This window comes from Cygnus atratus, chromosome 1 (genome assembly GCF_013377495.2).
Source record: "Cygnus atratus isolate AKBS03 ecotype Queensland, Australia chromosome 1, CAtr_DNAZoo_HiC_assembly, whole genome shotgun sequence".
Taxonomy (NCBI): Eukaryota; Metazoa; Chordata; class Aves; order Anseriformes; family Anatidae; genus Cygnus; species Cygnus atratus.
In genome coordinates, this window is record NC_066362.1 from 91,426,017 (window position 1) to 91,439,652 (window position 13,636).

The window sequence follows — 13,636 nt, forward strand, 5'->3', positions numbered from 1 at the left end:
AGATTTTAAGACTTGGGAGTTTAGTAACCATGATGTATTTTTTACATCATAATGCCTCTACAATTCTACGAAGTAAAGCAATATTTATTAGCACATGTAAATATAAACAAGTACAAGAAAACAGGGAAAAAAAAAAGAGTTTTCATTGCTTTTCACTTCTTCTGAATTACGTGTGACAAGCAATGCATTTTTGGAAATCAGGTTTGAAAATATAACTTACTTTTCAAGATGTGTACAACTGTTACTCACTAGTAAAGCAAAATTAATTGTAGTCTGGGTTTACCTTTCAGTTCTCAAGCTTTGTTTCCTAATGTCTACGTCTCTAAATTTGTTTCAGGACCACATGTATACATAATTAGAGTTTGTTACTTTGAAACTTGTTAGAGAAGTGTAGCAATACCTTGAGATATATATACTATATATACATTCTGTATTGGTTTCTTCTGATTATTTTTTTTAGCAAATAAACCGTATGTTAAGTCACCTATCTGTTCCAAGTGCGTGTGTAAGAATCTCCTGGTTCCAGTCCAATAATGATTTTAGCTTGGCACTCATAAGCGATGTTATGGAATTTAGATTGCTAGGTTGGTTTTTCAAGTGGTCACTATATTAGTATTTTCTCTAGTATTAATTCTGATTCTGTGATTATCCAAAGAAGTAAAAGTGAAATTATTCAAGGAAGTAAAAGAGAAATTATCGAAAGTTGTCTTAATGTTCTTTGTAAATAGAGAGTTAGTTTTAAGATACATTTCTGTTTAGATATCAGAAGATGACTTTCTGAGTTGCTTAGGTGAAACGCTGAATTTGTAGTGAAGAGGAGATAAAGCGGAGGCATTAGCTGAAACTGCTTCTTCAATCAGTCTAAAATATCCTGGAAATTACAAATTCTGTTCAAATAGAAACTAGTTACTTCTTCAATGTAATGCTGTCGCTGTTGAAGTTTACAAGAGCCATGCCAAACTTCATGGAGGCTAAGATTTCTCATTTAAAATTGTTTGGAAGGAAATAAAATATTGACATTAAGGAAAACTGCTGTGTAATATAAAAGTCAGTTTGTGGCATTTCAGTGTGGGATGCTTTTCTGAATGAGATTTTTGCATTTGACATGGTGTGTGACACTAAAGCGACTAGGCTTTTTTTACTAAAGAAATACTGGAACATACTTTACTAGAAGAAATAATTTACTGGAAGAAATACTTTACTAGAAGAAATAATTATATCCGACATTCTTGTTGATGATCTTCCTTTTCTTCCTACCGTGCTCTCTATCTGCATTATGTATACTTCCAGATACCACCTGTAAAACACAGAAGTATTTAAATGTAAGTCTAATTGGGTTGGTATTACCTAGTATTTTCTGAAGTAAAAGTGGTATTTCTTCCATCCTGTTGACCAGCTCAGCTACTTACAAAATTAACACTGGTAGTAGAACAGTTTCATTCACATTTCTGTTTCTTTTAAAGGTGTTTTCTAGTTCCTCAACAAACCTTCCATTCATTCAGATTATTGGCCTCTGTGTGCACAAAGGGTGTATGTTGTAGCTATGGAGAGTTAATGTAATACAGTGTCCTTGAAAAGGTTTATGGGCGTGCCTAAATGTATGTAGTAGGACTATTCACAGTGAAAGTGAATCTTTCACTTTGAGAACTAAAAAGCAAGCAAATGAAAAGTTGGGTGTAGGGAGCTACTGTTAGCCTATTTCTGCTTATGAGGAACTGACAGTGTAAAAGATGCTGGTCTGTTTAAAGTTATATGCTTATTTTGCCAAACTGATTAGAACTGACTTTTTATTCATCCTTTTTTATCAAGCTATATTTTCAGACTGAGTTGCACTCGCCTGGGGCAGTGGGCCATTGGATATGTGACTGGCGATGGGAACATATTGCAGACCATACCTCACAATAAGCCTCTGTTTCAAGCTTTGATTGATGGTAGCCGGGAAGGATTGTAAGTACAAATTCTTATAGTTACCACAGGTATTAAATCATGGTTCCTTGTTCTTCTGATGCTTCAGATGAGTAATTATTAAAGATCTTTAAAAGAGAAAAAAAATATATATATAGTATTTGGCATTCCTTTGGAGATTAAGGACCATCCTTTTTATTCTTGTTTCCAGGTAATTCCATTAACCAAAGTTAGCCAAAGACATATCAGATAAATTCCAGGAGAAAATAAAATTGGGCAGCTGTCACATTGATTGTTTCCCAGTAAGAGTCACAAATGCACTTAAGCTTATTGAGCAATTACTACTGACAGTTACTTGTGTGTCTAACTCTGGACAATGATTTAAAAGCTATGTAATTGCTTTTTTATATAATATGTAGCCAGCAAGTTTTCAGGTTTTAATAGTTTACTGATAAGATTTATAATTATAAGAGAATCTAAGTTTATAGGTAGAAGTGCGTTTTTTACTCAGTTGGCTCATGTAACAGAAAAGGTATTCAGTGTCAGAATCTTTTTTCACTGTTACATGTTTTGATGTATCCACGTGATTATAATGGGAAAAAACAAACAGGGAAATCAATCAGTCCTCAAAAAAAAATTGAGAATTCTTTTTGCAAACTTCCAAATTTTCTCAGTCTGCCTTTGTCCAATAATTTTATTTCAGGTATAAGTTCATATTTTGAAAGATATCAAGGTGCTGTAGATATTGTCCTGTAAAATAACACACACTTATTATGGTAGCATTACTACTACACAATTTTCTTTACCCAAACTGGACGAACAAAAACTGAAGCCAAGGATACTAATGCTAGGTGAAGTTTTTGTACCCTATTTAAATGTAACTTTCTCATGGTGCTACTTTGCAACATGACTTTCATGAAACTGTTTCCAAGTTAGAGATAACATAAATTTCAATATAGAACAACTCCAAAATATCATTAACCTATTATTAATTTCTCACAAGATTAAAATAAACTGTTCTTGCTTAAAGTCCAGTCTGCACCTCAGATTCTCAGTGTAGATTCTTGTCGTAATATACAGATGTTCACAAACAACATCTAGTCTGCTCTGTTGGTTGAAATAGTCTATAGAGTCACTGAGCTCTACTGTGCTGCGGGTGGTGAGATCACTAGGAACACATGCAAGTATAAGGTCACTGTAAAATGGAGATCTAAAATAGTATTTTATCAAGCTACCCAAAAAGGTTATCTACTAAAGCTCAGATGCATTCTGCTGGTAGTTACACGTGTGAAGTCAACTTCTTTCCAGTGCTTTTATAAATGGATGTGGTGGTTTTACTTGGGTGGGCGGCCGAGCTCCACCACAACCGCTCTCTCACTCCCCCTCTTCAAAGAGGAACAGGGAGAAAATAAGATGAAAAGGGCTCAAGAGTTGAGATAAGGACGAGGAGATCGCGCAGTAATTATCGTGACGGGCAAAACAGACTCAGCATAGGAAGATAGTAAGATTTATTGCCTATTACTAACAAGCTAGAGAAGCGAGAAACAAAGGAAAGAAACCAAAAGCACCTTTTTCCCCATGCACCCTCTTCCACCTCCTCCCCCCGAGCGGTGCAGGGGAACGGGGGAATGGGGGTTATGGTCAGTCTATAGCGCTTCTTCGCCGCCGCTCCTTCTCGGTCACTCTCGTCCACTGTGCTGTGGGGTCCCTCCCATGGGATGCAGTCCTTGGTGAACTGATCCAGCGTGGGCTGCCCACAGGCAGCAGCTCTTCAAGAACTGCTCCAGATATGGCTCCGTACCACGGGGTCCATCCCTCAGGAGCGAACTGCTCCAACCTGGGTCCCCCACGGGCAGCAGCTCCTGCCAGGTCAGCTGCTCCTGCGTGGGCTCCTCTCCACGGGCTACAGGTCCGGCCCGGAATCTGCTCCGGCAGGGGTCTTCCACAGGCTGCAACCTCCCTCGGTGCAGGTCCACCCGCTCCACCGTGGTCTCCTCCACGGGCTGCAGCGTGGAACCCTGCTCCACCGTGGTACTCCATGGGCTGCAGGGGGACAGCCTGCTTCACCATGGTCCTCACCACAGGCCGCATGGGACTTCTGCTCCGGCGCCTGGAGCACCTCTCCCCCTCCTTCTTCACTGACCTTGGCGCCTGCAAGGCTGTTCCTCACTCCTCTCACTCTCCCAGCTGCTGTGTGGTGCAGTGTTTTTTTTTTCCCCTGTCTTAAATATGCTCTCATGGAGGTGCAAAACAGCATCACTTATTGGCTCGGCTCTGGTCAGCAGTGGGACACTTACCAAACATGGGGCAGCTTCTAGATCCTTCTCACAGAAGCCACCCCTATGGCCCCCTGCTACCAAAACCTTGCCACGTAAACCCACTACAATGGACTTTAGCATGTAACAATATAGGCATGTAGCAGTTCAGTTGCTCCCAAAAGGTGGCAAAGATGGCTAAGGAAAGATGATTTTATTTAATGTCTGCTGTAACTTATTCTGTCCCTTTAAAAAGTCATAGGTATTCTGTCCGTTTAAAAAGTCATAGGTATTATTTAGCTAATAAAGCTAAATATATGTGCATATTTATACTAATATTTTTGTGATGCAGCTATCTGTTTCCAGATGGACGAAGTTATAATCCTGATCTGACAGGTTTATGTGAACCCACACCACATGATCACATCAAAGTCACACAGGTATATTGCACGTTTTATCAGTTACTTTGTGATCTTCACTTCTCTTACCATCTCAACTAGTAGTGATAATAAGTTTTATTAAAATGTGAAAGTGAATAAATGAGAATGAAAATATGTTGTTGATAGAAGAGCTCAGATGAAGAGCAGGTTAATAATCATTTAAACTCTAGAGCTAATGGTGATACAGACAGCATGCCCTGGAAAGTTTTGCTTATTCTAAGGCTCATTTGCATGAGAAATTTATTAATAGTTATTAATTTTTTTCCATTATTTATGTCATAGGTTTATGTAGCTTAGAGTTTTCTGCTAATATTAGATGAGAATATGGAAATGAAATCAAGATCAGATGATAGTTTTTAAGCCTGAGTAGGAATACTACATTATGCTGACAGATCCCAGAGGAAAAGTGTCGTTCATTTGTCACAAAAATACCGGTTCCACGGTCTGTCTTGTTTCCTCTTTGTCTGTTGTCCAATTTAAAAGAGAGATCAGGGAAAAGTAACAGGAATAAGTAAGTGCCCAAAGGGACTCACTTTCTAGACATTAGAATATCTAGATGTTTTTGTAGTCTTGTTAAGTGATGATGTAATATAGTAATGTGCAGATCTTTGATATTCAAAGAATAAGAAATAGTTACCACAAGATGTAGGCTTAATTAAAAATGGTGCTGATACTAGTGGGTGTAGGTATACAGTGCAGAGCATTTCTCCTGACAAAAACATCCAGAAGACTTGAGGATATGTTCAAGGAGAGCAATCACACTAGATACAACTCTTTAAAGCCATACTGTTTCAGCTGGTCTTCCATTTCTTCAGAGCACAGTGGATGACCTACTGAATCTGCTGTAATTGTGCACCCCACCTCCAGAAATATTTTAGAAAAGAAGTATTTGTTGCCATCTATGGTATTCCAAGGAGTACCATTATGAAAATATGTCTCCTAATTAAGAGAATTCCTAAAACAGTTGCTGAAAGAAAACGTGAGCATGTCTACCAGTCTGATTTCCCTCTTTTCTATCCAGATTCAGAATAGTAAGGAAAGAGTAGTACAGAGATACCAGATGTGTTGCACAAAAAGGTTTTTATAGCCTTGTATCCTTATTTTTTTTCTCAAAGAAAGGAAAAGTAGCTTAGACATTCTCAGTGATAAAACCCTGTTCTCCCCAAGCAAGTCATCTTGAATTTTGAATACACTAAATGAATCCAGTTGATTCTGAACTTGTAGTTATGAAGAAATCATTATTTAATGCAGATGGTAGTTCAAGAGAGTCTGAAATATGTGAATATTGCCTTAAACAATATCTTAACTGCAGTAGATTAACACTGCCACTAAGAGCTGCTTAAACTATTAGAAGATACTATAAAACTGGCTCCAGGGCCAGATTGCTGCAGATGGATTCTTTGCAAGAGGTCCGCTGTAAGCATCTTTAGTGCATACCGGCTACGGCTACAAATACAGTGTGTTGCTTTTCTCTTTTGCCTAGCCTCTTCTCCACTCCCTTCACTGGGCAATAGCTGCTTATTTTCCAGTGATCTGGATTTTTCTTACTTCAGCCTTTCAAAATTTGTTTTTCCAAGACTAATAAAGCTTTATAGAAATGTGTTTGATTACCAGTTCCCCAACAATACACTTCCAAAATCTAGAAAGCTGTTCTAGACTTGAGTTTTATCTACTATTTATTCCACCTGAAGGAGTTCTTGTATCTTACAGTCAGTCTTGTAAGGATACAAAGTGCTGAATGATCTGTGCATGACAGTTGCCATGTCACCTTGAGGGGATATTCATACCGTACTTCATACAAGGGTTATTTATTTCAGTGGACCATACTATATCCAAGCTGTAGGTAGAAATCCCTCATTTGTCAGTTCTCAATCCGGTACATTTTATTAGTCCTAAACTCATACTTAGAAAAGGAAATCTCCATTCAGTTCCCCTTCAGCACTTAATTTCTCCCTTACCAAGTTTTCATTATCTTTCTCTTACTGCAACCAAGGAAAAGCAGGATGTATGCCTTGCATTAATATAGTACTTACATGTGATAACTCTGTAGAAAACCTAATAGTCACGGATTCATTATTTATTTATTTTTTTTACCATATATTTTTATGGTAATTTTTTATATATTTATATGTTTATTTTAATTTATATTTATTTATATAATATATTATACATTATTAATAATTTGATAATTTAATATATTACCATATTGTAGGTTTGAAGAAGAGAAAGAGTAAGCTGTTGGGATAACCTTGGTGTGGCTTTTAAGTAGATCAATGTCAATAAATTCCTTGACTAATAAATACAGTGGATTGAAAAACAGGGGATTCTGATAAATTTTTGTTACTTGTGGTGTTTAAGTATATTTTCTATGAACAAATCACAGTAAAGAAATAACTAGTCTTTGTTTTGTTACAGGAGCAGTATGAATTGTACTGTGAAATGGGTTCCACTTTTCAGCTATGTAAAATCTGCGCAGAGAATGACAAGGATGTGAAGATTGAGCCTTGTGGGCACCTCATGTGCACTTCTTGTCTTACAGCATGGCAGGTACACTCATAGCTCAGTTAGTAGAGAAGAGGATGGATTTCTCTGTTACATCCCTGTTTGCAATGGGGGTACTCTGTTTTACCTTTCCAGGTACTCAATAAGAGGCTTCAAGTGCATATCTATTTAAAATGATACACTTTTTAATTTTGTGGACTAAAATCTGTGAAAAACAAAGTTCCAGGAGTCATTAAAATCTAGACGTGTAGGTTTGCCAAGACCATTTGCTGACTTCTGCTAATTGGGAACTATATCCAAAGCACAGTATCTACTCAGACAGTGAAAGCTGGGCTCCTGGTGCCAATTCAGCCCCACAGATCACTTCAAGATGTGTTCAAATGGAATAAGCGGACAAGTAGCAGCTGAGAATGGATAACTGAACAGACAGGGTTTTATAAGGAGACAGAATGCTTTCTGTGGGAGAAGGAATTAATCTGTTGTACAAATCATGCAGTGGCCTGTGAAAAATAAGCTTGCGGTTCCTATGTTTCATTTTGATAACATGTAAATTGCTAAACCACGTAGGTTAAGATGGTTGTTGGGGTAAGAGATGGAGTGAAGAGAAACTGTGATCTCACTGTCATTCACAGAATATCCCAGAAAACGCAGAGGCTTCCTGGTAACGCAGGTTGTGGTGTTTTGTCCGTCTTGTTCATGAACATACCAGTCTGTGAGAAAAGGGAGGACCGGTACCTTTAGTTCAGTGCAGTTAAACATTTGACTTGAAAATTAAAATCAGAGGTCATTCCTCTTTGTAGCTTCAGACTTTCCCTAATAGGTCCTTCTCAAACTGAGTATGCTTTACTGCCATTCCATGCACCCTTCTTCTTTTGTATCTCCAGTTCATGGGGAGAAATATGTGTAATCCCATTTGCAGGCAGCGTTCTGTCATGGTTAGACAGCTCTTTGGATACAAGTGTAGTGAGAAGAGGTTTAATGGGTTGCCCGGGGAGGTGGTGGAGTCACCATCCCTGGGGATGTTTAAGGAAAGGTTGGACGAGGTTTAGTGGGTGATATTGGTGGTAGGGGGATGATTGGACCAGATGGTCTTGGAGGTCTTTTCTAACCTTTATGATTCTGTGATTCTAAAAGTAAACAAAAGCCATTGCTCTGGTCCATTTTTGACCTGGTTTTAAATCATTTTCTCTCAATTAATAATTTTCATTCTCATGTTTGGGACATGGCCCCAAGTACTATAGATTTAATTTTTTTTTCAGATTCCTTATTAAGGAATTATCATTGGCAAGCCAACACGATGAATCAGAAGTATCTTTTGTTTTTTTCCTCCATCAGCAATAAAGCTGGCTGAAAAGGATTCCCAATTTCCAATTTCTTCTTCTTTCTGAAATTTAGGTGTGATGCTCCAAACACAAACCCTTCAAATTTCCCAAAGATGAGAAATTCTGATAAAATCATGTTTTAGAAATACCTAGATAAGAATATTTGCTTCATTGCTGAGCAACTGACGACTTGGAGCAATATTTCTCACTTCAGGAGTACCTTTTTTCCGTTCTTACCAGTTTCAATCTGAATGACAAACCTACAGGTCTGACTATGTTAATCTTTGAGTTAAAAAAAAAAAAAAAAAAAATCTGGAATTCTGAGATCTGTAGCTCTTTGATTTTTGTTGTTTGTTTGCTTGTTTGCTTACCTTCTTGGTAGAAAAGAATTGAAAATCCTTGTACTTTTGATTGCTGGGTGTCTCATATCATGGTAGCAGCATGTTCTAGTGCTGAGTCAGTGATGTACTCCAATTCTGGAGACTCAGTCTAATGTCCTCTGTACTTTGGCCAGTGGCTAGCGATTCAGGAGGAAGACGATAAAACATTTTAGGCTTAGAGAACTGACGTTTTTGAAAACATCAAGCTTTATCAGAACATTGCAACCAGCTATAATTGGCCAGGTACATTTAAGATTTCATTACAAATTTAACTTTCATATACTTAGTGAGACAATGAAGACATATTGCACTGTAACAGCGTCAGCTGTTGCAATCTTCTGGGCTAGTGTTTAATTGCCAGCATAATGACTCATTAGACATGCCTCAGAGGTCCAATACAGATGTTTTCACTAAGCAGAAAAAGTGTGTTATTTAATAAATTGGTAAGCAGCATCAGATCTGCATAGAATACCAAGGATGATTCAGTTGTTCATCTTTATGGAGATCAGTTTCTCAAATAAGAGTTGGTTTAACAATCTTCCTTTTGTATTATGCAACAAGAATAAAATTCATTTTCTTGCAAAGAAATATGTTCTCTAAAAACTACAGATTTGGACTTGATTATAAAAACATATGGACATATATGCTGCAATGTAATGTTCACAATAACCAGTTTCTCAGTGTTCTAAGTAATCTTTATAATCTTTCTGGGGGTATGGACAAAGATATATGTATTCACACAGATCTCAGCTCTCAGTTTTAATTTCTGCTTCTATTCATACTGTTGAATGTGAGTCTGATGCTGTTATTGGATATTCTGTATGTTTTAGTGATGCTTTTGAAGAGAAAGGAGGGAAACTGCTAGTACAGAACTATTTGACAACACAGATATAAGACAGCCTTGCAAATGGAAAGCTCTGTGCCTTATCTATAAGGCTGTTTTAGAAAATGAGCCTGTAAAAATTTGTATGAGTAAGGGAAGACTTCCGTTCACTTGCAAGCAATTACTTCAGTAGGTCCATAAAACTTGTATACATGCTTTGAGGTAATTGTAAGTGATATTGACTGGCTCTTTGTAATTAGGATGCAAGACTGCTAAAAATAGATTACTTAGATATTTACATACAAAACAAATCCAGTGCTAACCCTGTAAATAGACATGATTGTAGTCATGAGACATCATTCATCCTTATCTGGCCTTGGGATACAGTTCTTCCACAAAACTATAGAAACACCTGTCAGTTTAGTAAGAGCTGTCAAGTGTTCTTATCAAGCATCAAGAAGAAAATAATGGTAGAAAAAAATCTGCCCTTTGAGAAATCAAAAAGCTATGCTTGCTTGATGACATTTCAGGACAATTTGCTTTAGACATTTGGTAGGTAGTTTAATTTTTTTGCTCATTATAGAATTGTAGAATGGTTTAGCTCAGTAGGGACCTTAAAGACCATCTAGTTCCCACCCCCAGTATCTTCTTAGCCACCTGACTACCTGATTCCAAATATGATGCAACATGACTTCTGAATTCAGATTGAATTATTTTGATCTCTCAGACCCTCAGGGTCCTTTTGGATGTGTTGTTTCTTTTTTTTTTTGTGTGTGTGTGTTTTATAGTTCAAATCAACATTGTGCCTTAAATGGAAAAAAAACATTTATAGGTGCTTGTATGACTTCTCTATGATCTTTTTTATTGTCTCAATCATTAACGCTCTGAAATATAATTTAAAGGTCTTTTGATTACTTCTGATGAAAACAAAATTATTCCTGAAATGAACAAAAGGAATAGAAACATGGCTGCTTAAAAATCATTCCACACATTATGCCATTTAGAAATTAAAATTTAAATAATTCTTGTTTCTGATAACGTAGACTTATAGAATGAATCATTTACATTGGAAAAGACCTCCAAGATCAAGTCCAACCATCAATCTGACCTGCTATATCCAATCACTAAAACATGTCCCTTAGTGACATGTCTAGACTTCTCTTAAATGCTATGTGAATGTAGTTCCTTGTTTCACATAATTTATTGAAAATGTAATTAAGTTCTGTTTTGTTACTTACACATGTCAAAAAATGCTTTCGGCTTTAGATGTTCTGAATGTATATTGCCCAATGGTGGAAATGTTGCAGCCATGATGGACAATATGTAGTTTCTCCAGAGAATACGAACTGCGTGATCTAAAGCTCTTTTGCATTTTCTAACTTAAAATGAAAACCAAATATTTCATATTTAATATAGAAGATATATAATAGAATGCATTATCCTTGTCTACACACCTCACCTTCTTTCCCCTGAAGAAATATGAAAATTGTGATCCTAAGAGGCAAGGTGGTATTGCCTGATCTATAATACTGAGACAGTTACAATTTTTGATGCTTTTTAGAGATAGCAGTTACTTTTTGATTAGTTATTTTTAAATGGAGCTTAACATGTGGAAGACAGACAGCTTTAAAAATACATTTAAAAAAATACAGTCATTTTACTATTTACTATAGTGAAATATCTATGGAACTGTTTCCTGTTTACTCCAGTGTTTCTTTACAAGCTCTTAGAGACACTGGAAAGGGCATTTTTATATAGAAAGATAGAGATAGTGACCTTATATTTTATATACTTTAAAAAGTACTTCTGTTTTTATTTTTAATAATATATGTTGTTGTGTTTTTGTCTTGCTATAGGAATCTGATGGCCAAGGCTGTCCTTTCTGCCGCTGTGAAATCAAAGGAACTGAACCAATCATTGTGGATCCCTTTGATCCAAGGGATGAAAACTCTAGGTGTTGCAGTATTATTGATAGCTTTAGTATGCCCATGCTGGACTTGGATGACGATGATGATAGGGAAGAGTCTTTAATGATGAATCGCTTGGCTTCAGTCCGAAAGGTAAAATTTCAAATATTGTACAACAGATAAAGCTATATGTTTCTAAATGAAGCTGCGGATGACTGTAAACAATGATAGGCTGCATTTCATGCTGAAGGTTTCAGCAACTCACTGAAAAGTTCTCAGGCTGAAAAAGCAAAACGCTTTGATATTGCAACAAGAAAACTGATGCTGAGTAAGAGAAAAAAATCCAGATTCTCAACTGACGTGAGCAGAATTACCTGTTTATAATGATGGAAGCATGAGTTTGCGCTAAATTATTCTTAACCAAAATATGCTGTATAGACAAGTCTGTCAAATAACACAAAATTTCATGTATACAAATCTATTATCAATTTTCTGCACTTGTGTACTTGTATACACATGCACCAAATGTTTTAGGATGAAACATGAATTTCTTGATTGGTAATAAATATTAGTGCTTTGTAAAGGTGACTTGGAACCCAAATCGTATTGCACACAAATGCCTTTTTATCACGCCTCATGTAAGTTTGTCTATATTTTTTTCTGTAACATAAAATCCATTTTAGTATTCGGTACTTTTAGAGGTAAAAATGTATCTGAAATTATTCATAGTAATATTGTGTTTTGGAATGGTTTTGTTCTCAAAGTGCTATATATATTCTGTTCCGGGATCTTTAGATATTTGGTTGCAGATTTAATCACTGATAAATAAGCACTTTCATCAACAAAATTGTACTTTGTTGATTGTTTTCAGAGTTCACCACTACATTTTAGGTTTCAATAATACTGTCATGGGCCATGCAACACTGAATTTTACAGTGCATTTTCTATATTTTACCTTTTACTAAGGTCATCTAGATTGAATAGTTGACTTGAAATTAATTCTGTAACACCTGACTCTTCAATTTCCTTATCATTATATTTGTTATTAAAAAAAAAAAAGCGTTTTGCCCTCATATCTGAGAGTATCTGTCAGTTAATGTACATAAGTCTGATATCCTTGCTAACCTCTTAAGTCATATGAATCATTCTTGTGTTGTGTATTTAGTACAACATGGCCTACTCTTGGAACAGTTTATCCTCCTGCCTGGACTTAAATTGCAGTCTGCAGCCAGACCTTCATGAGATAGCCTTGAATTGATGGACTTTTATAACACTATCACTTCCACGATAAGGCAAAAATGCATTATGCTTTTATCAAAAGAAGGAACAGTAGGCTTTAATATAAGAAGTCTTGTTTTCAGTATCTACCAACTGCTTGACTGCTTCGGTTCTTGCTATTTTTGTCATTAGTTTCATTGTTCAGTGGAAGAAACCTAATAATTATCCCTGAAGTTTAGGAACATTGTTTCCCACTCTGTTAGCTTTAACTCCTTACTTGAAAATCCTGAATTATCAAGTCATCTGGTGATTTTCAGCTGCTGTTGTCTTCTTAAACCTGTTACCATAGCACAGTTATGCTTTCAACCTCACCACCAAATGTGAAATGTCATTATTTATATACAATTTTTGTAAATAATGCCTTGTCTATTTCTTTTAATCATCATTTGTTATTCTTGTCAAATAGTGTTTCCTCAGAGCCTGATAGAAGAAATTCTTTTTTTCCTCTCTGACATTTTGTCGGATTTTACCCTTTTTGAATTTTTCTCTTGTTTCTTGTTAATGCTGTAAATATAAACATGGTACTGCATAATGGCTGTGTTGTAGAGTCATTTGATTTGTTGAAACAATGGAGATGAGAGGACAAAGAGAATCATTTAGTTCTTGTAGCCAACTTAATACTGTTGTTACTTTGTAATCTAGTGAACATATAGGTCGATTCTTATTTTAATTCAACAATTGTTATATGCTTTCTCAACATAAAACTGTTAACCTTTGAAAATCAAATGGGCTGATTTTGTCTCAAATCACCTTTCTAGACCACGTGGTATTGCTGAGAAAACCTTGTTGCAGCGTATCTGGCTAATACCAAGTTGCCATGTTAA

The 13,636-nt window shown here is 36.3% G+C and overlaps 1 protein-coding gene across 2 annotated transcripts in view; it reads left to right on the forward strand.

Annotated features, from left to right (window-relative positions):
- The window catches only part of CBLB (Cbl proto-oncogene B), a 132,871-nt gene that overhangs the window by 84,912 nt on the left and 34,323 nt on the right, over positions 1 to 13,636 (forward strand). For both annotated transcript variants that reach the window (XM_035540494.2, XM_035540495.2), the window contains exons 7-10: positions 1,810 to 1,947; positions 4,513 to 4,600; positions 7,016 to 7,147; positions 11,484 to 11,687. In XM_035540494.2, the coding sequence (XP_035396387.1) occupies positions 1,810 to 1,947; positions 4,513 to 4,600; positions 7,016 to 7,147; positions 11,484 to 11,687 (562 nt within the window). The remainder of the gene's footprint in view (positions 1 to 1,809; positions 1,948 to 4,512; positions 4,601 to 7,015; positions 7,148 to 11,483; positions 11,688 to 13,636) is intronic.